This window comes from Euleptes europaea, chromosome 3, assembly GCF_029931775.1.
Source record: "Euleptes europaea isolate rEulEur1 chromosome 3, rEulEur1.hap1, whole genome shotgun sequence".
Lineage (NCBI taxonomy): Eukaryota > Metazoa > Chordata > Lepidosauria > Squamata > Sphaerodactylidae > Euleptes > Euleptes europaea.
In genome coordinates, this window is record NC_079314.1 from 72,379,921 (window position 1) to 72,406,211 (window position 26,291).

Sequence of the window (26,291 nt, forward strand, 5' to 3'; positions counted from 1 at the left end):
CCTCTCTCTCTGGGCGAAAACGCACGGCCGCTTGAGCCTCCTTTCTTCCCTGTTCCAGCCAGGATTCAGCCAGGATCGAACGCACGGTCGTGCGTTCGATCCTGGCTGAATCCTGGCTGGAACAGGGAAGAACGTCCGTGCGTTCGATCCTGGCTGGAACAGGGAAGAATGGAGGCTCAAGCGGCCGTGCGTTTTCGCCCTCTCTCTCTCTCCCTCCCTCTCTTTTTTTTATGGCGGTGGCCTTCCGATGCTCTTAATCAGAACTCGCAATCAAGCTCTTCCCGGATTTAAATCGCCGGGGACGGATAATCCCGGGCCCAGCTGTCCCTTCGCTTGAGCCGGGCGGAGAGGAGAGGCGGCCGCCTGGCAGATCCCCCGGGTCACTCCCTCCGACGGCGGCGGGAGGGCCGGCTCCCTCGGCCTCGCCCGCGAAGAGGCTGACCTCGTGGCAGACGCGGGCTCGGCGCGGAGGCCGGCCGCCGGGCTGGGGGGAGCCCCCTCGCCTTGCCAGGAGGAGGAGGAGGAGGAGGTGCGCGGAGGGGGACTGGCCCGGCGCCTGGGCTTCTCCTCCTAGCGGGGGAGAGCCGGGCAGGACCTTCCCGGGGCTGCAGGCGCCGCGGCTTGGAGCGAGCGGGCGGCGGGAGTTTTGTTTCGCCCGGCTGGCCGGCTTGGCGTTCCCGGCGGCGGAGGGCTGGTTCCTGGGGCTCCTCTCCCGTCCCCTGGCGGGCAGGGGCGGGAAGCGGCGCGCACCGGCCGGCGCTGCTTTTCTTCCCTCTCCCCCCGCCGCCGCCGCCGCCGCCGCCTCCTGCTCCTCCTCCTCCCATGCTCTCCGGCGAGGCGATGGCGAAGATCCGGGTGGCTTACGAGTACACGGAGGCCGAGGACAAGAGCATCCGGCTGGGCTTGTTCCTGATCGTCTCGGGCGTGGTGTCGCTCTTCATCCTGGGCTTCTGCTGGCTCAACCCGGCCCTGCAGGACTTGCAAGGCAAGGCGGCCAACTGCACGGTGCTGTCGGTGCAGCAGATCGGCGAGCTCTTCGAGTGCACCTTCACGTGCGGCGCGGACTGCAAGGGCACCTCCCTGTACCCCTGCCTCCAGATCTACGTCAACAACTCCGAGTCCCACGCCCGGGCGCTGCTGCACCAGGACGAGCACCAGCTCCTCGCCAACCCCAAGGTGAGCCGCGCCCGGGCCTCCGGCCATGTGCAGAGCGTCGTGGCCCTTCTTCGCCCCACTACCGAGGTCAGGCCCGACATCCGTTCGGCTTCGGATACCCGGATCCTGACCCTCTCCCCCCTCCCCACCCCCGATCGGTGAGACAGCAAGGTAGACTTCCCCTGACTCTGGAAGATCCGCTGATTTAGCAATTTGTCATAATCTCTTTTCCTTTCTGCAAATGTATTAGGACAGCAAGGGAATAGCTTGTTGCTGGCCGGGATATCTCTGTGGGTCGGTGTGCTAAGGAATTGGGGTCTCGGGAGGGCAGGCGCCGGCTTCGCTCCCACGGATGGCTGCCGCGCTCCGCGCTGCGAGGCGGGACAGTTGGGCGGGTGGCGCCTGTTGCGCCTTCCCCGGTCCCCAGATGTGCCGGTGGCTGGCTTGGGCGCGGGGCGGGGGGGGGGTCTCCGAGAGACTGGGGAATGCTCAGGCAGGAGGTTGGGGGGTGGCATGATGGCCCTCTTAGCACTTTCAGGCCGTTTGTGCACGGGAGGTTTTGCCTTGGGTTTGCCGCTCTCTAGATGCACATTTCCCCCCTCCAACTGTTCACAACTCAACCTTAAGCCCCCATGCAGCATTTTGAGGATTCGGATGGGGAAAATGTGCATCTAGAGAGCGGCAAACCCAAGGCAAAACCTCCCGTGCACAAATGGTCTCACGCAGCCCAAATAATGCACTTTCAATCCACTTTGAAGGTGGATTTTACTGTGGCCATTTGTGCACGGGAGGTTTTGTCTTGGGTTTGCCGCTCTCTAGATGCACATTTTCCCCATCCGAATTCTCAGAACTCTGCACGGGGGCTTATTTTTGAGTTTTGAGAATCTGTATGGGGAAAATATATGTCTAGAGAGCTGCAAATCCAAGGCAAAACCTCCCGTGCACAAATGGCCTGTTTGTGTGTGAACTGGCAAAATCCCCTTGCAAACGGTCCTTAAGGTGCAGTGAAAGTGGATTGAAAGTGCATTATTTGGGCCTTGTGAAAGTGCCTAAGTGTTTGAAAGGCTGTCACTCAGAGGAGAGCAGGGAGCTGTTCCTGTTGGTAGCAGAGGATAGGACTCGCAATAATGCCTAGGAAAGGTACCAGCTGGACATTAGGATTTTTTTTTTTTTTTTTACTGTGAGAGTAGTTCAGCAGTGAGAGCCAGGATGATGTTAAGAGCAGAGGACTCTAATCTGGAGAAATGGGTTTGATTCCCCACTCCTCCACACGAAGCCTGCTGGGTGATCTTGGGTCAGTCTCAGTTCTCTCAGAACCCTTTCAGCCCACCCGGAGGCAGGCGATGGCAAACCACCTCCGAACGTCTCTTGCCTTGAAAACCATACCGGGTGGCCATAAGCCAGCCATGACTTGAGGGCCCTTTCAACCACCAGTTCAGCAGTGGGATTGGCTGCCTAGGGAGGCGGCGAGCTCCCCTTCACTGGCAGTCGTCAAGCAGCTGCTGGACCAACACTTGTCAGGGATGCTTTAGGCTGATCCTGCATTGAGCAGGAAGTTGGACTAGATGGCTTCCAGCTCTACGATTCCATGATTCTTCTGTCTGAGGGAGGTGTGTGCCATAATGTTCTGGGACCAAAGACAGCTGGCAAATCCACCAGCTTCTTCAGCGCGAGAGGAGCTTGCTGTCCCTACTGGCAGCAATGGCCCTGGCACCCCTTCCCAGACCAGGACACCGTGTGCATTCTACATAATGTATGGCCTTTATTGACTAGATTCTCCACCTTATAGAGGGGGCTAGACCCCACCAAGACTAGTGATGCCAGTGCCTTTGAGGACTGGTGGAGAAATGGGAGTTTCTACATGACCTTTGCTGCGGGGGGGGGGGGCACCTGCTGAAATTCTGCTTGGGGGTGGGAATCCCAAGGGAAGCCCCACCCTCCATAGTGTCCCATTCCCACCTCCATAGTCAGATCTCCTTGCAGAGTCTGTCTTCAATGCCAAAATATGTGAAACAACAATCATAACTTGCAGTTTGTGTTTCCTTTACTGTCAGAATCAGAGTGGCATAGCAGAGTGCTGGACTAGGATCCGGGAGGCCTGGGTTTGAATTCCCAAACTGCCATGGAAGTTTGCTTGGTGACCTTGGGCTGGTCACACACTCTCAGCCTGTCCTACCTAGGAGGGTCGATGCAAGGATAAAATGGAGAAGGGGAGAATATCATTAGAAAATTGAGCACAATCATGTCAGTCACTCATACTTTGCTTAACCAACCTCACAGGGTTGTTGTGAAGATAAAATGGATTGCTGTTGTTGTGTGCTTGGCTCTGAGCTTTGTGGAGTAAAGGTGGGTAGGATAAAATGCAGTAATAATAAAGCTCTGTGAGGTAAAACTTTTTTGATTTTGCAAACTGAGAAATTAGGCCGAAAGGCAGTGACGGGGCCCACGGCTAGTGAGTCCAGGGCAGATGAGTGGTTTTCTGAACAAGCACATTTGCTCTGTGCAGACTTGCACACGAACGCCCCACATGCCCATCTGTGACATAACAATCATATGAATCATGACAGACACAGTTCTTTTTTTCTCTCTGAAATCAATAGACGACATCATAGTAATGGGTTTGCAGCCCAGACCATACCTTTGGGTCCTGCACTATCGTTGCACTAGAACAGTCCTTTCCGATGGGTTGGTGTGTCCACACATGAAGATCCAGTTGTGAATGACAGCTATCGCTGTAACAATAGTGCAGTATCCAGCCATGTGCTGCTGCAGCTCCACACCTGGGCCCTGGTAAAATACCTGCTCCTCCTTCCTCCATTCTTAGGCCCTGGGGATTTGAACCCAGTTCTGATTCCAGAGAGGGCATGCTACCTGCTACTTACAGGCCCTCATGATCTCATCTGGCTACTTTCCATCACATTAGTATAATGATCTCAAATTTCTAAAGTTCCCCATAAATCCTTTTTCTTGCCATTTTTCTCCCTTGTCTTGGCAGCTGATAATGCCTGCTAAGAGTTTGGCATCAGAGTGGTTGTGGCTTGTGAAAAGAAGTTGGGTCTGATTAAGATGTCTACTCAACTTAAGGGAATGATGTATCCTGAAGCAATGGGATCTATGAGGGGTGGCAAAGGCAGAACTCAGCAGCCGTTCAGTGTGTGGTACCCACTGAGATAAGCATCACTCAAAAACAGTGCGGCCTCCCTTGGATGCAACTGGTCTTCTATTCCTTTTGTACCCTTCTGTATTATGTTTTTATGCCAATAAAGGAATGATAAAAACAAACATAAAACAAACAACTGGTCTTCTAGTTCTCCGGAGGAGAGAGAGTGTGGCTAATGACAGAAGTTGGAATAGGAAAACTGGCCATGAAAACACAATGCCCTATTGGGTACTGAAGCAATTTTCTCTACTTAGAATTAAATAGAAGAGTTTGCTTGCTGCTGACCTCCAGGATCATTTCATATATTACAGAGCTGCAAACCCAGGTCACAGAGTGTACGTTTGATAAGTGTACACTTGATAAAGAGGCGCTGCTGGTGTTGGCACGCTGACAAATTTTCCTGTGTAGACTCCCCCCTCCAACAAATAAGAGGAAAAAAAGGAGGCAGAGTTAGTCTATAGTTGAAAACGGAAGCCATCTCATGTCTTTTATTAAGAGCAATCAAAATAACACAGTATGGTGTGCTAGCTTTTGAGTTATACAGAGCTCTTCATCATGCTGGTTGTTAAAAAGCAAGAAGGAGAGGGAAAATCTTGGGGTCGCGTTCTTGTGGCTTCTCTATCTGCAACATGGGTAGGAGCCAGACTGGTTTCAATAAGCACCTGAAACACATGTGGGGGGGGGGGGACTTACCTGTTGTTGTAATTTCTTTTTTTTTTTTTCCAAATAGGGGTACAGAAATAAGAAAGAGGAAGGGGATAATTATAATTATATATATGTGTATGTGTGTGTGTGTGTGTGTGAGAGAGAGATAACATGAGATACATATTACCGGTAACAGTGCTCAAGCTCATCAAGTCCCTGTTGTTGTAATTTCAATTAAGTGGCATCCATTTTTGCTGCTTCTTCCCAGCATAGTGGGAATGCAGCTTGATACCAGTTAGGTGCTGGTTTTTAGATTTTCCTGTGTGACCCGCCTGTTTTGGAAACATGTTTCATTGCTTTGCCACTGTAAATTCTTTGTGTACCCTTGAGATTTTCTTAGAGTTTTGCATGACAACTTGTGATCAGCTGTGCAATAAAGTTGTCCTGCCAGAAAGCTTAACAAAGTTTTGTAGGAGAACAGTACTAATAGTGTATGCTGAAATTTGTGAGGTAATGAAATACATATAATGCTGAGAGATTTGTATGGCAAAATCTTTTTTAAAACTTCAATAGCGGTGATCTAGAGGTGGGAGGACCTTATTTCTTTCCCCCTGGTAATGGAGCATTTCTGTCTGCTGTCCATTGTAAGAGATGGCGAAGGCAAATGAATGACTGAGTCTTCGTTGAGGCACTCTGGCTACAAGCACATGAAAGAGTAGATAAAAATCACTTTTAGCTGCAGGCTAATAGAATCAACATCTATGTCCTAGACTAGAACATGTCATTAAGTGGGCTGTTGGCTATCTATGAAAGCTCATTGCCTTGATAAACCAGTGAGGCTGGCTGAAAAGGGCTCACAGAGCTTTCTGCACTTCTACTGTTGCAGACTCATTCTGGCTGTTTTGGAATTTGCCTCTTAATCAGTGGATTGTCCAATGGACCTCCAATATGTCTACAATAAGTAAATACATAGGACTCCTGCTAATCCATCTACAAGGCTTCATTTCTACCCTCCTTTCTCCCCAATTGGGCCTCAAAGCAGCTTACATCATTCTTCTCTCCTTCATTTTATCCTTACAACAACCTTGTGAGGTAGGTTAGGCTGTGTAACTTGTCCAAAGTTACCCAGCAAGTTTCCATGGCAGAGCAGGGTTTTGAACCTGGGCCTCCCAGATCCTAGTCCAACTCTCTAACTTTGGCGATTTTGAAGAACGTTGAAGAATCAAGAGCTGGCATAGGCCTGATGCTTGTATGCAGAGGATGAGGTAGGGCAGTGATGGCGAACCTTTTAGAGACCGAGTGCCCAAACTGCAACCAAAACCCACTTATTTATCGCCGAGTGCCAATGCGGCAATTTAACCTGAATGCCACCCCCAGAGGGGGCCCAGAGGGAGAGGCTAGGGTTGCCAAGTTCCTCTTCACCATGAGTGGGAGGTTTTGGGGTGGCGCCTGAGGAGGGCGGGGTTTGGGGAAGGACTTCAGTGCCATAGAGTCCAATTGCCAAAGTGGCAATTTTTTCCAGGGGAACTGATCTCTATTGGTTGGAGATCACCTGTAATAGCAGATCTCCAGCTAGTACCTGGAGATTGGCAACTAGTTCCTTAGTGTTTTCTCTCTACATATCAAGACAAATGGAAAGGTGTTTGGAGGATAGCTTGTGGGCACTTCAAAGGTGGAATAGGACTTCATGCCCCTCCACCCTCACAGACCCAGAGGGTGCCGGAGAAGCCGCTGGAGGGAAAGAAGGAAGGAAGGAAAGAAGGGAAGGGAAGGGAAGGGAAGGGAAGGGAGGGGGAAAGGGAAGGAAGGGAGGGAGAGAAAGAAAGAAAAGGACAGAGGGAGAAAGGGAGAAAGAAATGGAGCAAGGGAGAGAAAGAAAAGGATAGAGGGAGACAGAAAAAGAAAGAGGCCATTTATGCATGGGAGGTTTTGCCTTGGATTTGCCACTCGGTGGGGCGCGGTGGCAGGCTTGTGAGAGGCGAGCAGGGTGGGGCAGAGGGCGCCTCCTTCGCACCCACCGACCAGCCATGCCCCTCCGCCCACACAGGCCCAGAGGGCGCCGGAGAAGCCGCCGGCCATGCCGAGTGTGAGCGCTCGGCTTCTGTTCCCCGCTCTCCCACCCGCCTGGCCGGCCGCGCACGCTCCAGTGGTGGCAATGGCGGCAGCTTCTGTGGGAGAGTCCAGGGGCCACCGCCAATGATGTCGGAGGTTCCCCACCCCTGGGCTACAGCCTCCCCCATCCGGGGCGGGGCAGAGCCGGAAAGGCCAGTGGCTTGGAGGAACCGTGCGTGCCGGCAGAAAGGGCTACGCGTGCCGGAAGTGGCACCCGTGCCATAGGTTCGCCAACACGGAGGTAGGGTAATCCTGAAAGGTAAAATCTTTTTAAAAACAGTAGTTAAGGATTAGGATTGAGTGGTAGTCCTTGCGCCCCCCAACTAGGGCTGTTGATTCAGTAAAAACTGAACCAAAAAAATACCGAATAAATGCCAATTCAGTAAATTTCTGGTTCAGGTATACCGAATCAGCAAAATCTGGGAGGTTGGCAAAGCCAAATTTGCCATTCTCAAATATCCGGCTTTCTGCGGCTCCTGTGCTGGCATTTTTGCAGGTAGATGTCCCAAATTTTAAGGGTGGCTAGAAGGGACTCTCCTTGCAAGAACCCCCAAGTTTGGTAAAGAGTAGGTCAGGGGGTCCGGAGTTATGGGGTCTGGAAGGGGTCGCCCCATCCTCCATTGCAATGCATTGGAAAAGTGGCTGTGTTCAGACTCTTTAATGTGACCTTAGCAGTGTATCTCAATGGGGAAGCTGGGCTTTAATCGGTGGGAAAGTTCACCCTGCACCTCCATAGAGACAAAGTGTATCACATAGTATCTCTATGGAGGCACCGGGCAAACTTTCCCACCCACCATTTAAAGCCCGGCTTCCCCATTGAGATACGTTGTGTGTGTGTAAAGTGCCTTCAAGTCGCAGCCAACTTATGGCGACCCCTTTTTTTGGGTTTTCATGGCAAGAGACTAACAGAGGTGGTTTGCCAGTGCCTTCCTCTGCACAGCAACTCTGGTATTTCTTGGTAGTCTCCCATCCAAATACTAACCAGGGCTGACCCTGCTTAGCTTCTGAGATCTGACGAGATCAGGCTAGCCTGGGCCATCCAGGTCAGGGCCTGAGATACGTTAGATCAGATTAAAGAGTCACACAGCCACTTTGCCAATGCATTTCCATGGGGGAGGATGGGGCAATCCCTTCCAGACCCCATAACTTTGGACCCCCTGACCCAATCTTCACCAAACATGGGGGTTCTTGCAAGGAGAGTCCCTTCAAGCTACCCTGAAAATATGGGACTTCTACCTGCAAAAATGCCCCCCCCCAAACTGCGGAAAGCAGCAAATGTGTTTGAATGGCTTTAAATGGCTGAATTATTTGGGAATCCTGAATTTAAACCTGAATTCCTACCTATACCATTATAGGGGAATTCAGGATTTCCTGGGGGAAAAGGCCATTTAAACCCAAATCCGAATTATACCAATTTTTTAATATTCAACAGCTCTACCCCCAACCACTGAGAATATATGGTCAAGATGCAACCAGCATATTGTCTAAATTGTTGAGATGGGATTAAATTCTGAATCCAAACACAGTCTAGACTTGGTCTATTTTCTCTCTTTCTCTTGTCTTTCCTTTTGACTTCTCTAACATTTATTTATATAATTTATGTAGATATTTATTCCCATCTTTTCTCTCCAGTGGTTATCCAAAATGACTTACAGCATCATCCCCCCTCCTATTTCCTCCTCACAACAATCCAGCAAGTTAGGCAGGGCAGAAAGAGCATGCCTGGCCCAAGATCACCCAGCAAGTTTCCACAGCAGAGCGGGGGATTCACACCTTGGTCTCCTGGATTCTGGTCCAATACTTTAACCACTACACCCCACCAGCTCTCTGTCCCCCTCTCTGTTAGTCGTCTCTTGCCTTTTCTCTCCTCTCTTTCAGTCCTTTGTCTGCCTTGCTGCTATCATCCCCAGCAGCAGAGGAAGATATTTTTTCTACATTTGGGAGATGAAGAAAAGTCTGTCCAGCTGTTGCAGGGCAAATGGGGAAAGTAGGGATTAGAGTAGCCAGTAGCTGAACGTTGCACAATGCTCTTTAGCTCTGGCCCTTCTTAGGGGCTTTAGGTTACTTTGTTGGTGAATATCCTTGTGAAGTTTTAGAAGGACTCCTCTGAATGATTGTCGTATTGTGAGACCTCCACTTCTCATTTCTGGGCAAGGTTCCTTCATTTGCTTTTGATAAGTTTCCTTGAAAAGTTTGTCCCTTACATTTGGCTTGTGATAGAGATTTTCTTATTTAAATGCTGGGAAGGTTATGTTGTGATTTATGGCAGTGTCTTAGAGCCCCAAGTCTGCAGCGGCATGTTGTTCATAAGCATGCCGTTTGGGATGAAGTGAAATTGCTAAATATAATCAAGGTCAGATATAAATGGCTCTAAAATTTTAGAGCACAAAAAGATGGAAAAAATAACTGAACTCAGCATAGGCAACTTGGATGAGGGGAGTGAAAACTAATCACCAAGTTATACAGCTGGACAGAAAAAAAGGCCTCTGAGGAGCAGATCTGGCCTTGCTATAAAGCAAAAGTTTGGCAGAAGCTTCCGGAAGTTTGGCAGAAGCTTCCGGAAGTTTGGCAGAAGTTTGGCAGAAGCTTCCAGTCATTGTCTATCTTTGTGTGTCATTTAAAAAGTAAGTTTCAGATCAGCGGGGTGTGGATACCCTCTTGGTGTTTCCACTTCAGGTGCAGAAGCTGATTGGGGCTGGCATTCCTATGGTTGTTGATTCTTTGGGGGGAGCTAAATAATGTTTGCAATGCATCCAAGAGGAACGACTATCCCATCAGTGCTTCACACAGAAGAGAGAAGTCTGGTGAACTAGAACCTAAACAATAATAATTTTTTTAAAATGAATGAAAAACAATGACCATCACCAGCCGTTCAAGCTCTGAAGGCTGCACCTTCAGGATTTGGTGGGTTTGACCGTTTATCTGTTTTTTTCTATGATCTCCTCATTTCAAGCATAAAGTTTCTGAGGAAGGCAATGGAAGGGAAACGACTGGCTTTTCATGACCTGAGAGTATTGATCTCATCCAAGTGAGTGATTGACTGGGTCCTCCAGCACTAGTAGATTTGTGAAAGAATCAACAGACTGTTTTTCTTCATTGCTGGAAGGCTTGTGTCTGGAAGAAAATTTTGAGGAAGTCAGATTGCTGTTTGTGGAACTTTCCTCACCTCCAGAAGTCTTGTTTTTGCCAGCATGCTTTGAAAAAGAGGTCTGTTCTGAGCAGCTTCTCACATCTTTTAGAGTTGATGGATTAGTATCTGTGTTTGGCCTTTGGAAAGCTGTTGTCTCTTGGCCTCAGTTGCCCTTTTTGTGGCATGGGATGGATAATACCATCTGGTATCAGGATTGCTGAGGAAACGTACCTGAATCTCCTTGAGCACTGGAAAATGCTGTATAAATTAATTATGATAATTTGTAAAACACCATTTCTCCCACTTCAGTGGCAGAGGACTCTTAAGCACTTTGTAGGTGGTTGCCATAAGACTTCTCTTTTTTTTTGGCATTTTGTTGTTGTCTACATTTTAATTCATCAGGCTTTCCTATTCCTCATTCTGTACTATCTGCCGCCCACAGAAATTGCAGCTGGCTCTATTTGCTGGTGGGGGAGAAATGAAAAAAATAATCATCTTTCAGTTGAAAAAAGAAAAGAAACAACCTGCTTGCCTTGATGTAACCGAGATGTGTCTTCTAGTTGCTTGGTAACCAGAAACACTTCTTAACAGCCAGATGGGTACAGAAAAGGCACCACAAGGTGGAACAGGAGTAGACTTGCAACACTTTGGTAGGAGAGCAGTGACGTGGTGACGAAGGAGAAAGGAGTTGTGAATCAAGTCTTTCAACAGTGTAATTCTGAGGGCCTGGTGCCGATGCGCTTGTGGTGCCGCCAGTCCATTCCCTAAAGGGTTTCAGCCGAGGCCTTCAACATTGGTAATGGCTACAGTCTTGGTCAACCCCAGCTCCTGCAATCCTTTGTAACACTGGAGCTCTGCAAGCAATGAATTGTGTGGTGTGTTCCAGGTGGTATCTAAACACGTTCTGAAGCTAAATGTATGAACAAGCCCCACCTCTCATTGGCATGCGATGGCAGCAGAGTGCCAGACAGGTTCAGAAACAAGAAACAAGAAAAAACCCAGAAGTATTATATACTCAGGTTTCTCCACTTGCCTCATAGTTTGAGATGCTGCTTCATGACTCTGCAAATGGCCTGTGGGGGTGCGGGAGCGGGAGCTAGCTAGGTCAAGACCACCTTGTTGGCTGAAAGACTTGGGACCTGAATACATGATACGCTTTTCCTGTGCATGATTCTGGGTCCAGATCAACAGATGAGGACTGGGAGTTCTGTGTTTCCCGGGCACACAGTGCCAGTTTGGATTAGATCATAGCATGTAGAGTGAGGGGGGTCTTAAGTCTCTCCTCCATTCCATTTTTCTGACCTGAAATGGCCCTGGGGAATCACTGTTTGCTCCTGGGGGAAACTTAAATGCATGTGGAGGAGCTGCAGGTTAACATTTCCTAACAGGGCAAGTAATAGGTTATGAAAACAGCACAGGTGGGGGGGAGGTTCTGTTCCCCTCTCCCTGCAAGCACAGTCCCAATCCAAACCAAGACCTCCACATGCTTGAGAAGCGCAAAACTCACAGACCATGTCTGTCAACCCAACTCAGAAACTCACCTGAGAAACCTGTATGGTGTAGCTCGACCTGCATGTAATGAAAATGGGATTGGTGGACTTTGGCCTTGAGCGCCTTCCTGCTCTCAGTGCCAAAAAACTTGAGCTTTTTACTGTGATGAGAGATCTAAGCAGACCCGCAGATGGTTTCACAGAGAGACTGCTTTCTCAACATCTATTTGAACGAAAAATGGGTAGGAATGAGCAAAGTTATGATTTTAATTAAGTGAACATTAATAGAGTTTTGTATTTGTTCTGCAGTAACAACTAATGCCTCTGGGCAATATTAGCAAAGCCATAATATTTACTTTGGGAAAATACATCATTACTCAGGGGAAAATGTGTCTTCTTAACATTGCCATTAATCCAAGTGCGTGGGAAGAATGTAATATGGCTGCAGCACTAACTGGGATTGCTTTGTGTCACATTTGGCTTTCAGGGCAGCTGCTATGATATGTCCTGCTGATCCAGGATCAGAAAGGAAAGTAATTAAAAATAGAATATGCCGATTTATTTCATTTCCTACTAGAGTGTTTCATAGCTCCTGTATATTCCCAAGTAACCCTCAGCCCACTTATTCGAACACCTTGCAGCAGCATCAGTCCAAGTCTAGATGTTAAAAGGAGGGAAAGAACGTGTCAACACAGGAAACAAGAAACGTATAAAACTCTAAAGAGCCAAGGAATCATGTGATTTATTAAAGGCTGGTGTGTTTTGAATCAGGACTTCTTCCAAACAAAGATTTCCCCCTACATGGGCAGTGGGAAGCCCCACAACAAATGGGAGCGTCCAGATGACATTGTGCCCAATTCTATATAACCTGTGTTCTAACATGTATTTTATTATAGATTGTAATGTGTATATAGAGAAATGTTATATGCTTTCTTTAAAGTATTAGATGCTGAAATACAGAAAAGCATCTCTAGGTGATGGAACACATGAACACATAAAGCTGCCTTACACTGAATCAGACCCTTGGTCCATCAAAGTCAGTATTGTCTACTCAGACCGGCAGCGGCTCTCCAGGGTCTCAGGCAGATGGTGAGGCATCGGTTTATAGGAAACCATCCCCCTTGTTTTAGGATTATAAATTTTAAGAATTATAAACGACTTCAAGCAATGGAAAGGCAAGTTTAGAATATTTTCAGTTAAATATATACATAGATAAATAAGGGACTGTAAAACCTTCCACACAGAATATTCCTGTGGATACAGCTTTTTGGAGGGAGTAACATCTCACCATTTTGATCACACCAACAGGACCCAAATGACTGGAGATAATTCACCTCAGAATAATTTCATAATTATCTGTCTATGTATTTCTAATACCGTAGTATAACCAAATCAGTAATTTTTGATATAATTGTAAAACTAATCTGAAAAGTTATTATTCTAAAAATGAAACCTTCAGTAATCTGATTGTAAATAGTAAGATTATCCCAGCAAGAATTTACCTTTATGTAGAAAACCATGATTTAAATCTAGCCACTGACTAGTGATTTAAATCAATTTAATTTAAATCAGTTCCACCCTGACTTGTGCAGATCACTGCCTGTCGATGTAGTCATTCCAGATTAGAAGACTGATTGGGATGCTCTTCAAAAAATAAACAAACTGCCGCAGATGAATCGCTCCTGTCAGCCTACTGGTGGAAGCGCACTGGACATGGAGAGTCCAAACCAACTTTGGTCACAGCTATATATCTCTTTACATTACCAAGCAAGTAGTTTGGTGCTACTGTGGTGAAATATAGAGTTTAGGTAACAGAGGTTAACCAAGTGGGTGGCAAGAGGCCAAGTGGATTATTGGTGTATGATGCAAGAAAAGGAAGTAAAATTCGCTGGTAAAAAGATGAGATACTTTCAAATTGGCTCCAAGCATGGTCTGTTAGTTCAAACAGGAAATGCACAATTATATCACCTGCACTGACGGAATTATTCTTCTGCTGCTCTAACCAAGAGTTGCACAAGATGATATTGTAGTGTAACATTTATTAGGGAAAAAGGCTTCTTTTTGTTCATCCCTCTTTGGCCGATTAGGCTTCATTTAAATCAGGAACAACTAGGGGCTGGAATTGGAATTGTCTCCAGTGACAGGGCCCCTAAGCATATGCAGAGTGCCTTGCTTTCACCAGTGAAAAACACCTTAAGCTCCCGCCCATCTACGTTTGTGGGTATTGACATCCAGGCCTGAGTGTGTATGTTTGTTTGATCCCCAGCATCTTTCTTTTCAGAACCTGAGCATAACCCAAAACCTTTCAAAAAATGGTCTCTACAGAACAAGATCTACATGTGTTAGGACTGTAATGAGCCTCTGTAGCATAGCATATGGCAGTATAGAAACTCTCTTTCGTATATAGCTGGTTTGGGAGAGTGTGTGGCTTTGAACATTCACATGGCTATTTTATTCTGGTTTAAGGGGACATATTTCAGTCTCTTCCAGATTGTTATACACCACTGTAACACTTAATTAATTCACAGGGGTGTTGTGAAGGCTACTTGGTGTTTGTCCCAGTGTTGAAACTTCAGTAGTGTTCTATGTGCAACATTTTATTATTTAGTTATCAAACAATGAAGTATCTGTTAGACCAAAGGAGATAATGGAGATGAGGATATTTCAGTGTCAGTTTTGAACCTTTCAGCAAGAGACTAAAGTGATTTATATCTATGTCTATAATATCAGCTTTAATGAGTGAGTGCTGGCAGGGAGATGAGAGAAGCACACAATGATTCACAGAAGGAACAAAATAAAATCGGGTGTAATTGAGGGATGTGACAGGTGTTGGATTATCAGGAACCCTTTTTCACCATGTTGGTTTATGGATCCATTTGGGACTTCCCTTGTCCTTATTCCAGCTTGGTTGTTTTAATTTCCTCAGTGCATGGTCATTGTCTTTTTAGTGCAACGACAGTGTATTCCAGTGTTCACTATATGTTAACCCAACTCTGCAAGCTAACCATGCCATCCAAAGCAGAAGTACACCCTCAGTTATATATGCTCCAAACTGTAATCAAAGGACTTTCTTTAAAACTTTACAAGGAGAAATCATTAAGTTTGCAGAAGGTGAAATTATCTTTGCTGGCCGCCGCATTAGTCTCTCCATTGGAAACAAACTCATGGAGACCCCATGAATTAATGTCTTCCAAAACATTCTGTTAACAGCCTTGCTCAGGTCTTGTAAACTGAGGGGCTTGGCTTCCTTTATGGCGTCACATGAACACATGAAACTGCCTTATACTGAATCAGACCCTTGGTCCATCAAAGTCTGTATTGTCTACTCAGACCGGCAGTGGTTCTCCAGGGTCACAGGCAGAGGTCTTTCACATCACCAACTTGCCCAGTCCCTTTTACTGGAGATGCCGGGGATTAAACCTGGGACCTTCTGCATGCCAAACAGATGCTCTATCACTGAGCCACGGCCCCTCCCCTCCATCTCATATTAGGTCTCCCTCTTTTCCTCCTGCCTTCAACTTTTCCTAGTGTTATTGCCTTTCCCAATGACTCTTGTCTTCTCAGAGTGTGACCAAAGTATGATAGCCTCAGTTTAGTCATTTTAGCTTCTAAGGAGAGTTCAGGCTCATTTATTAGAAAGATGTGGTGCAGCTCAGCAAGTACTTTGCTTTGTTTATCCTCTGTTAACTTCAGTGGAGTAGCGGCGGGGTGTGTGTGTCACACAGCCTAGTAAAACAGCCTAGTGTTTTATTGTATAGATTTTACTTGATTATGTGCTTGCATTGTTTTATTTGTTTGCTGTTTTTATTGTTTTTGCTATAGCTTTGAGCTAATGCAACGAAACTGTTAGGATTATGGTTGCTCAACAGAAGCATTTCACTGGACTGTGCCTGTAGTTTTTAACTATATCAGCTGGTTCACACATGCATATAAACAGCATGACTGCTGGGCACTTGCATCTGAACAGGTGAGGTCTGATTTAAAACGTGAGTGGCTGCTACCTGTGCAAAGCAACGCACATGTGCTTAATCAGCACTCTAGCCCAAGCTGTGGCCTTTGCACAGGTTGCAGCAAAGGTGAAGTGAGACGTTGTGTGTGAGTGCAGAGGCTCATGGGTAAGAAAGTGCCTTTGGCTTGCCTGGATCACATTTCAGGCAGGCCCAAGCTGTCTCTGTTGCATTAAATGGCATGTGAAGTAACGCAGGGTGATCCAAAGGCTCTATCTATTGAGTTAGGCCTGTGATCATGGCATTTATTTATTTACTTGATTTATTTGTACCCTCCCTTTCTCCCCAGCGGGGACCCAAAGCAGCTTTCGACATTCTCCTCTCCTCCTTTTTATCCTCACAAAAACTTTGTGAGGTAGGTTAGGCTGAAAGTGTGTGACTGGACCAAGGTCACCCAGTGAGCTTCCATCGCATAAATGGGGATTTAAACCTTGGTCTCCCAGATACTAGTCAGACACTGTAACCACTACACCAGGCTGGTGTAGCGTTAGTCCTTATTTAACTTTGCAGCTAAGAGTGATGTGTAAGCAGCCTCAATCAGCACTACGTACTCCTAGGAGTGTTGTATGCTTATTCAGAATGCTTATCAGATGAATTTGCTCTGATTATTCAAGGGGGGGAAAACAGTGAATTCATTATTGATGGTGGGTTGTTGTTGTTTTTTTGTCCTGTTAGTTTACACCAGCTCTCCTTTTTGGTTCCATTTGACTGTTCAGCAGGATTAGCTCCCATCTGTCAAACTGATAATGTGGAGGAAAAAAAATGTGTACTTTGAGCTCATTACAACTTCCTACACAACAAAACCAAATTAGCTGCCATTTGAAATCTTCTCAAAACACTGCTTGGAGCTGTAAAAATATTTTCTAGTTCCTATAGTTATTACAGTTTGATTTAGATTGATCACACCTGCTAATTTTATTCCTGCACTAATAGGTCCAGAAAGCTCCTGGGTGGTAGCTGCTGAGTATATCACATCTGCATTTCAGGGATACAGTGATGCAGTCCCAAATTTGTTTTGGTTCTTATAAGATTAGGCCAGGTAGGTCAGACTAAATCTCAAAATATGAATGTAAAAATATTCAACAGGATTAAAGCTGCTTTAGCCCATCTGCTTTGTGGATCTTGCTCTGGAGAGAAAATTAATTAAACTGAGCCATTGTGACTTTTTTTGGTTGCTTTAATAGGAATGTATTTATTCCCCATACCATAAGCTGACAGCTTACAGGCTTTGGGGAGCATCTGCTTAACTCACAAGTCAAGTAGCCAAGCGTCATGCCTTCCTTGACATGGACTGCATTTGCCAAGGGGCCAGCTCAAGTATTGTTGCTGAAATCAACATTCATATTCTTGAAACATGTATTTTGAGAGCATATAACATCACTGAGCTCTAGGGTTGCCAATTCTGGGTTTGGAAATACCTGGAGATTTAAAAGGTGGAGCCTGGGAGAGTAGGGTTTAGGGAGGGGAGGGGCCTTGGTAGGGTATAATGCTTGAACCCTGCCTGTCAGTTAAAAATCTCAAGGAAGTTAACAAGTTTTCAGAATCCAATAAAGGAATTTGTAACAACACCATCACTAAAAGCATGACATAAGCAAGAAACTGTTATAAAGTTCAGGATCACACAGCAGGTAAATCATTCAAGCTTGAGGAAAGTAGAAAGATTTCCTCCTAACACCTAAGAATTATTGAGTTGATGCCAGGCTAGCTTCTTGGGGGGTTGTTCCACAAATTGTCATGAAGGTCTCTGAGTAATTGTAGAGGTCTCTGGCAAGACCTCCCATTTCCTCATTTGAGTGGTAGCTGCAAGAGTGGGACACATCATGTGACTTTCCTGATCTTCTCAAACCTCACCACAATGAGTACCACACACAAAGCCCACATAAAATAATATATTTAAATCAAGATTTCTGTTCTACATAAGCCATACATTTCCAGAACTTAACATGCCTCTTAACCAGGTGCTAGAACAATTCAAAACTTACGGCGCATTCCTGAGCCTGAAGGGTGAAAGCCCTTTAGGAGGCCAGGAAGGCGCTGCACCGGCGTTTGCCCCCCCTCCCGGCATCTGAGCAACTTATGCCAGCGTTAGTGGCCCAAATGCCAGTGGAAAGGCCTGGGCGCTGCCGCGTCAGCACCACCCCGGGACACCGATGGGACCTTCTGCCGGCGTCCCACCGGCATAAAGCCTGCGCTGGCATCCCGGGAACACCCCTTTTTTATTTTCCGAGATACGCCATGATTTTTTACACTGTGAGGAGGTTTTGGGGCCCCCCGAAACCTCCTTTGGAGGCAGCGCAGCCACTCTGCCTCACATGACAGGCGCAGACATTCCTCTCAGGAATGCGCTGATAGTGTTGCATCCAGTGATCTGTTAGAGCCCTTTCCCCCAACGGTCGTTTTTGACCACTGAAAAGATACCTTTGACACACGATTTTTAAATTAACTTTATTTTTTATTAACTTATTAACTTTTAATCTTATGATGCCTTTTCTAAATCTTATGATGCATTTTCATCCTTTTATCGCTTTGTAAATTTGGGAGCTCTGTTCTTTTTTATGTTTCCTCTTGAGTAATTCAGTTTTAAGACATTAGATTTGAAGACTTTGTATTACACCCAGATGTCATTTAAAGGCTGGTTGTACTTTTTAATCAGACATTTAAAATAGTCAAGAGTTTTAAGAAGTATGATTTGTATCCAGTTCAGGCGATTGCCATAATGTCTGCTGTCTGCAAGCCACACATTCTTATTAAAAAGAAGATGGCAATCAAATTCCTTGGCATGTGAAACAACAGATTGATTCTTCTTCTATTACTCCCATTTTTATATAACAATCTAAAATATGAGGTCAGGCTTGTGTGTGAAAACCCACTGTTGTGTGTGATCGTTTTAATATTCAGCAATTAAACAGTAACACTATCAGTAACTGACGGTATTTGATTAATCCCCCACCTGTCTTTTTCCCAGTTCTGGAACATCTGCGTTAATTTAATTATGAAAACGGTTGCGGATGGTCCAAAGAGAAATGATACTTTATTTTGTTGCATGCTAAAACAACACAATTTTAATGGCATCTTATTTCAACAGTGTTCATACATCCCACCCTGTGAAAGAGAAAATCAGAAAAACTCTGAAACGATAACGCGCTGGCAGGATTACTGGCAAGATGAAATTGGCTCTCAGCCTTTTACATGCTACTTCAATCAACACCTCAGGTAAGTATCTTTGTGTATCTTGTCACTTCATATGTACTGCTTTGGAGCTCCGTCCTGCGTTGTAACTGTGTTGGAAGCCAAATCCCAGGAGACGTTCAAGCTGAAACTGAACTGAGTTCCACATAGCATTGTTTCTGTGAAGAAATCACTCTGAGTAGATCTTGGACAAACACAGGTTGTGCCAGTTGTAAATTTAGTGCATAGGAAAAAGTTGTTCTGTATCAGTTTGGCTCAGGGCCTTTTGGTACATGATGGGGGACGGCTTGCTTTCTCCTGTGGTGTGTGGCATGCTCGTTTGATGCCTTTGGAATCTATTACTCTGCCTTACGTCTACTTTTTGAATGTGCATGCCGCTACCTCAGTTGTGTGGATAGCTTTGCAGTGAGACCGCAAGTTGGATAAGCCTGCCCCTTCAAACCCTTGCCTGACCCAGATAGAAGCTCTTGTCCCTTCAGCTTTATAACACTGCACTCTGAAGGCTGAATCCTAAGGCAAGTCTCTGTGGGGACAAAAACATTACACTTGGGAAGACTGTTGAGTTCAGTATATGTACAATGGGCTTAAACATATGAAGCTGTCTTCTCCTAAATCAGATCACTGGTGTCTCCAGTATTGTCTTCTCTGACTGGCAGCAGTTCTCAGGAAGAGAGGGTGTTTCCCCACACTTGCTTACCTGGAGCTGAGAGGGAATGACATTGGAGAGTTATTAATGCCATGAATGCAAGCCACATCCTCCCCCCCACTTTATGTCTCCAGGTTTATGGGAGTGCTGTTTTAAAAATTAGTCCCATTTGCATCAGGGGTATAATGTGCACTTTCCAGCCATGCAATGTTTAAAAATTTCTCTGTCAAACATTTGCCAAAGGTAAAACTTTGCTCATGAAATGTTACTGTTGAAAATATATGTATGTGAGCCCTGACACATGTACATAGGGTATCCTGGCTTGTGGAGCAGTCATAGGGAGTTGATTGCAGAGGCCTGGGCACATACAGAATAACCATCAGGGCTGGATACGTGATGCCATCCAGTCCAGCTCTTAGGAGCTTTGTATGCATGAAGACCCAGTCAGCAGTCTGTAGCCCAGCAATTGGGACTTGGTTGGACAGAGCAATTGCACAGCCATTATTGTGAATGAGGGAAACTGCAGAACAGGTGTGAATGTCTTCTGGAGGTTTATAGAATCATAAAGTTGGAAGGGGCCATACAGGACATCTAGTCTAACCCCTGCTTAACGCAGGATCGACCTAGAGCATCCCTGTCAAGTGTTGGTCCAGCCTCTGCTTAAAGACTGACAGTGAGGGGGAGCTCACTACCTCCCTAGGTAGCTGATTCCACTGTCAAACAAGTCTTACTGTAAATCCTTTGTTCCTAATATCCAACTGGTACCTTTCTGCCCGCAATTTAAACCCATTATTGCGATTCCTGTCTGCTGCTAACAGGAACAGCTCCTTGCCCTCCTTTAAGTGACAGCCCTTCAAATACTTAAAGAGAGCAATCATGTCTCCCCTCAGCCTCCTCTTGTCCAGACTAAACATTCCCAACTCCCTCAGCCTTTTTACCTGGCTGTAACATAAAGTGAGAGTAAGTAACTATGCATATGAGTGAGGAAGGAAATGTTATAACTGGGCACCAAGGTCAGTCAGTCCAGGGTTCTGGAAACCCTCTTAAGAGGGTCTATCATGGCCCACCATGGCCAGCTGCAAAGATACATGCCAGGTGTGACATCTATGTACAAGTTTCTACTTAACGAATAGTGTAAAGCAAGCCCTGTATGTTTAGACGAGAGTGAAAGAAGAGGGACCTTAAGTAGACTAGGCTGGGATATATGGGGATTGGCATACTGGGATTCTGCCATCTTATACAGTAGTGTTGGGATAATGAAGCATTTCATTTAGGCATTGACTGTTCTTAAGGGATAGGGAATTCTCTATAGAAGCAGCAGCCACCAAGAATGTTTTCCCTTGGTGCCTTTGTTGCTTTTGTTTAGTATGTGGAATATGTGCTGTGTTTAGTTTGTGCTGATACGACAGGTATTCCTGATTGATCTTGGATAATTTTAATCATTTAATCTCTAACCTGACTTTCACCAATGAAAACTCATGTAGTAATAAATGCAATGACACTGCAATGAATTAGGGAGGTGAAATTGATCTCTTGGGTACACGGGATTGTATCCTACTAGTCTGCTCCTCTACGTGTGGAGCCTTCTGCCAGAGAAGAGGTTGGATGGAGTGTTTAGGATACCGTCCAGCACAACCTCAGTTCTCTAGGGCTGTACAATTCATGAGCAGCTTATTCACCTGGGCCTGGTGTCCAGTCTGGAAGCCGAAGAACTTCTGCAATGTCCTTGAACTATCATTTTTTTTACCAGCTGAAACTTCTATGCCTTTATCAAGGGCAGCCCGATGCTGAATGCATTACAGTAGTCTAGCCTCAACATTAGAAAGGCATTAATGAAAGGGGCTCTGACCCGGAATTTCACCAGGATTCAGTGAAAGGCGTTCCTTGCATTATTGCCACTGGCCTCCAAGTCCTCGCATCTATTCAGGAGCACCACAACCTTGTCAGTCTGCACGAGTCAGGAAGACTGAATCCCTCTGGTGAGGAAAATTTCTGTCAGTTTTCTGAACACCTGTATTTCAGCTTTGTCTGTTTGTAGCAGGGCTTGAATCAACAGTGTACAATGCAATATTCATTTCCTGAAGAGGAAGCACTCACAGTGTCAAGCGCCTCTTCAGGTGGCACCCAGTTTCAATGGCCAGCAACAGACAGGCTCACAATGCTGAAAGATGAGCATCGGAATAAATACACCTTTCCGTTGTGCTGACTCACTGCAGCAGCCTTAATTACTTTCAAGATCAGCAGTGCTGTAATTGATTGCATAGCGCTTCAGGTTTGTTTTCTCTGGAAATGCCTGTATTTTATATTAATGAACTGGATTCTCTTGGCAACCACACGCTTGGCATTTTAGTATTTTGCCTTTAGACATGTTTTCCCTTTACTGATCATGCAGCAGTTTACAAACAGAAGGCAGAATGAAGTTCATCACCAAAAATGTATTAGCTGCAATTGAGTAGGCACCCATACAAAACTGCTGGCATAACCAGTTGCTTTTCTTGATGAGAGACAGAAATGGGGGTTGAAGGGTTCTCTGCATTAAGACAAGGCTTGTGTAAGCTAGATAAGTTAGAAAATAGAAAATCACTTTAGGGTGCCTCCTTTTATCTCAACACGGCATCATCTGTGGATACTTAAATCTGTGGATCAGGGCCATCTAGGGTGAAGGTACCCTCCCATGTTTCCAAAAAATAAAATAAAATTGAAAACTTGTTAAAAATGGAGGAAGGTTCTAAATCCCCCCAAAGGAATACGTTATCTGTACAGACAACATAAACTTACACTTAGAAGAGAGGAGGAGGAGCCCATGTGCCCTGAGGCAGCCCATGAACACCTCTGTTCTGAACCCCTACAGGTGGGGAAGAGAGTAGAAGCCAAGCCCTAGGTGGTGGCACTCTGGGCAAGAAACAGCAGGAGCCACTGCTGGCCCCCCTCCGCCACTGAAGTGATGGCACATTGGTCATGTGATGGAGGGGAACTGGAATCTGCTGCCACACCACCACCTCCTTGCCAAGTGGTGAGGATGAGGACAGATGTACGGGTGGATGGATGGGAGCTGCCACTGCTACCCCCACTGCTGTGTGAGCTACGGAAGGGCAGCAGTGAGGACAGGCAGCATAGGAAGGAGTTACCAATGCCCCGGCCACCCTCCGAGCTGTGGAGGGGCAGCAATGCTGGCAGGCAAGGAAGGAGCCGCCAATGCTGCACGCCCCCCATGGGAGCCAGTGAGTGGGTAGGTGAGCTGGGCAGGTGGTAGGAAGGAAGTGGAGGCAGTGGCCTTGCTGCTGGGCAAGCTGCCCAGAAAGTGGCTGACCTGGTGGGGAAGCAGGAGGAGATGGGATTTCCCCTCCCTGTGAGACTCATGGGTTCCCCTCTTGTTTTGCCTGTTTAGGTTGTATAAACATAGGCTCACAAAACTAAAAGTCGCACTCGCTAACCGTTTCACTGATAAGCAGAAATGGGTGAAACCTGTCTGCATTAAACTGATGAGGAAAGTAATTTGCCAGGTGCTGAGTTTGCCCTTGGAATACTTCAGGTGATTAATATTATTGTTTTGGGGTTTCAGTAACCTCCTTGTCATTGTTGTAAAATAGGTTCTGTGTTTATTTTCCATTGTGATTTGGCAGCAACACTGCACGTGAGTGGTTCTTGCCTTTATCCAAGCACAGGGTAAAGTGCTGTACGCAATTATTCATTAATGAAAGCATATGATAATGAACATCTGTGGACTACTGGGTTGTACCTTGAGGCTATTGGAATAGTTTCCTTCTGTGATAAAGGACTTCCAGTAATAAGGTGGTTTAATTTTGTAGAGAAGAACATCTGTCAACCTTTACTCTGTTATCTTCATGCAGTTCTCCTCTTTCGGTTAACCACCAGTTGCCAGACCATGATACAGGGATCCCATGGTTAAAATTTGTGTAGTAGAGTTGAAGTGAATGGGCAGCTATCAGAACATATGGGGGATAGGCTAAATGAAATAGGCTGGTGATAGTAAAACAGCAGAGATATGAGAAGCTGCCTACCCATGGTGACAGTTTGGTGGTAGGCACTCTCATACAGGGAGATGAACAGTGAGCTTCAAAGCAGACATACAAAGAGAGCAGCGTTGTGTAGTGGTTAGGAACTGTGGACTCTAATCTGGAGAACCAGGGTTGATGCCCCACTCCTTCAATGAGTGGTGGACTTTAATCTGGTGATCCGGGTTGGTTTCCCCTCACCTACACATGAAGCCAGTTGGTTGACCTTGGGCTAGTCACATTTCTCTGAACATTCTAAGCCCCACCTACCTCACAAGGTTTCTGATATGGGGAGAGGAAGGGAAGGAGATTGTAAAATGGTTTGATTCTCCTTAATAGGTAGAGAAAATCGGCATATAAAAAAACAACTCTTCTCTTCTTGTGCAAGTGGATTTCCATATCCACTTCTGTAAGCAGATGGTGCCATCATGCACGTAATCCATGTGCTCATGGGATTCCAGACTTCAGTAATTCAGTGGATAAGCCCAAGTGTGCATCAGAACCCCACACTTATAAGAAATTATTTGATTGGGGAACCTTTACTTAAGAATGTTAGCTGGTTGTAATGACATCCTGTGTATTCATAAGAAGAAAAGTTGGTTTTTATATGCTGACTTTCGCTACCACTTAAGGAAGTATCAAACCAGCTTACAATCACCTTCCCTTCCCCTCCCCAAAACAGACACCCTGTGAGGTAAGTGGGGCTGAGAGAATGTGACTAGCCCAAGGTCACCCAGTTGGCTTCATGTGTAGGAGTGGGGAAACTAACCTGGTTTACCAGATTAGCCTCCACTGCTCATGTGGAGGAATGGGGAATCAAACCTGGTTCTCCAGATCAATTGCTCCAAACCACCACTCTTAACCACTACACCACGCTGGCTCCCCACACAATCTGTTTTGATATTGTAATCCAGTTAGTATTCCATGGTTGCCCTAATACAGCAGCTTCATTGCATACCTGAAAAGCAGTGTGATCACAAAGATGCTTGGGAAAAGCATGGGGTCACTATAGTCCTCGTATTGCTAGCAGGCTCAGGGCCAGTTCACACATTACAAAGTCTATGTGTCCTCCACATGGACTTTCTATGAACATTTTAATTAATTTATTTTAAACATTTATTAGCTGCCTTTTTACCTTATGGAAACTCAAGGCAGCTTACAATGGAAATAATAATAAGATGTAAAAATTTGGGGGGCAGTTGCCATCTGAAAACTTAATTTCCAGATGCACATGGGCTTAAGCATCAGCCTCCCTCCCTGTGCAGTATTCTGAATCTGAAATGGCCTCAGGGAGCTACTGTTCACCCTGTTGGGGAAACATAAATATATTGATGCCCTTTATCTTTGCACACCACAGTCCTGATTCAAACTGGTTTCTTGCATGCCTGGAAACAGTGCGCAGATTGAAGTTCCAGGTGCAAACTACTCCCAATTTCTGTTAAAATTAGGAAATGATCTTGGCCCATCATTTTTTTCAAATTTCCTTTGTAGGCAGAAACAGAGTTTGACTGTCAAATTCAGATCATTGTCTTGAACTAAATTCCAGGCAGTTTCTTAAGGCTGACATTGCTTTCAAGCATTAAACCGCACTTTCATTTTCATGAGGGTTTCCTTTGCCAAAATCAAAATATCGAAAACCTGTGCTATGAGTTCTGTTTTCTGTGTTATATTTCATTCTTGTAAAGGTTGCAGGACCTTTTAATATGTGAACAGAGCATCACAATGTTTATGGCAGGTATTCTGGGCAATTGCTGTGTTGTTTTTATAAATATTAATTAGGTACTTGTTTGTAAATTGTTAATTTTTTAAAAAAAATCGGTTGTATCTTTTAGATAAAGTTGTGTACCACAGTGAAAGATGGGATAGAAATCAATAAATGAATACACAAGCAAATAAAGGTGGTGGATGAAATGAAATAGTCCCCTTGATCACTTCTTAAAAGGTTCTAGACAATATAGGTTTGGCATAATTTACTGTCTGACTTTTTTGTTCCCTCTTTTGCTTTTGTCTGTTGCAGGCCAGACGATGTACTGTTACGACGTACGCATGATGAGTCGGTTCTTATGCACTGCTTCCTTTGGCCAATGGTTACCTTCCTAGTGGGAGTCCTCATTGTGATTCTGACCATTTGTGCAAAGAGCTTGGCTGTTAAAGCAGAAGCAATAAAGAAGAGGAAGCACTCCTAAATTGAGGACTCCCTTGAAGGAAAGTTGCGGAGTCGTAGGCAAGTCTGAAGTGCCAAATGCAGTTGATGGGCGCTTCCATGGTGCGTTTCCAGCAATGCCCGTTCCCAGTGTATTGCCAGATGTTGGTCTTGCCAATGCCTGAAGATTAATCTTAGGTGACCATGCTGTGAAATGTCAGCTATCCGCTTCTGCTACTATGAAAGCAAATAATGTTTATTGCACCAAATGATCTTAAGCTGCACCAAAACTGGCTGTACTGCATTGAACGAAACCCGAATGATGGCTCTTCGCTCCAGGTCTCCAGGACGGATTGAAAGACAGTTTCTGAAATCCCATTGTGGTTGAGTTCATCTTAGCAAAACTATCTTTCTTAACATTATAATTTAGTATTGGATATTTATTATTTCCTTTCTCATAGACTGTATTTCTGAAATATTAAAAAGTGGTTGTTTTTTTAATTAGCATGTGGTCTTATTTTGTGAGTGTGGTTTACTTTCTAAATCAGCAAAATAAATGTGGCATGCCAAGTTGATGGGTACCCAAGGTTGGGTAGGG

The 26,291-nt window shown here is 45.5% G+C and overlaps 1 protein-coding gene across 1 annotated transcript; it reads left to right on the forward strand.

Annotated features, from left to right (window-relative positions):
- Nucleotides 1–809: 809 nt before the first annotated feature.
- KCNMB4 (potassium calcium-activated channel subfamily M regulatory beta subunit 4) lies at nucleotides 810–26,027 on the forward strand. Its single transcript, XM_056847184.1, has 3 exons — nucleotides 810–1,176; nucleotides 18,785–18,912; nucleotides 25,568–26,027. Exons 1-3 carry the CDS (start codon nucleotides 823–825, stop codon nucleotides 25,734–25,736), a joined length of 651 nt encoding a protein of 216 aa, XP_056703162.1. The 5' UTR covers nucleotides 810–822; the 3' UTR covers nucleotides 25,737–26,027.
- Nucleotides 26,028–26,291: the final 264 nt, after the last annotated feature.

What these genes read in the sequence shown, in the direction of transcription:
- KCNMB4 (XM_056847184.1), top strand. Translation starts at nt 823, where the DNA reads ATGCTCTCCGGCGAGGCGATGGCGAAGATCCGGGTGGCTTACGAGTAC. An exon ending in AGCTCCTCGCCAACCCCAAG is followed by an intron (nt 1,177 to 18,784) that starts GTGAGCCGCGCC and finishes TTATTTCAACAG; the next exon opens with TGTTCATACATCCCACCCTG. An exon ending in TACTTCAATCAACACCTCAG is followed by an intron (nt 18,913 to 25,567) that starts GTAAGTATCTTT and finishes TGTCTGTTGCAG; the next exon opens with GCCAGACGATGTACTGTTAC.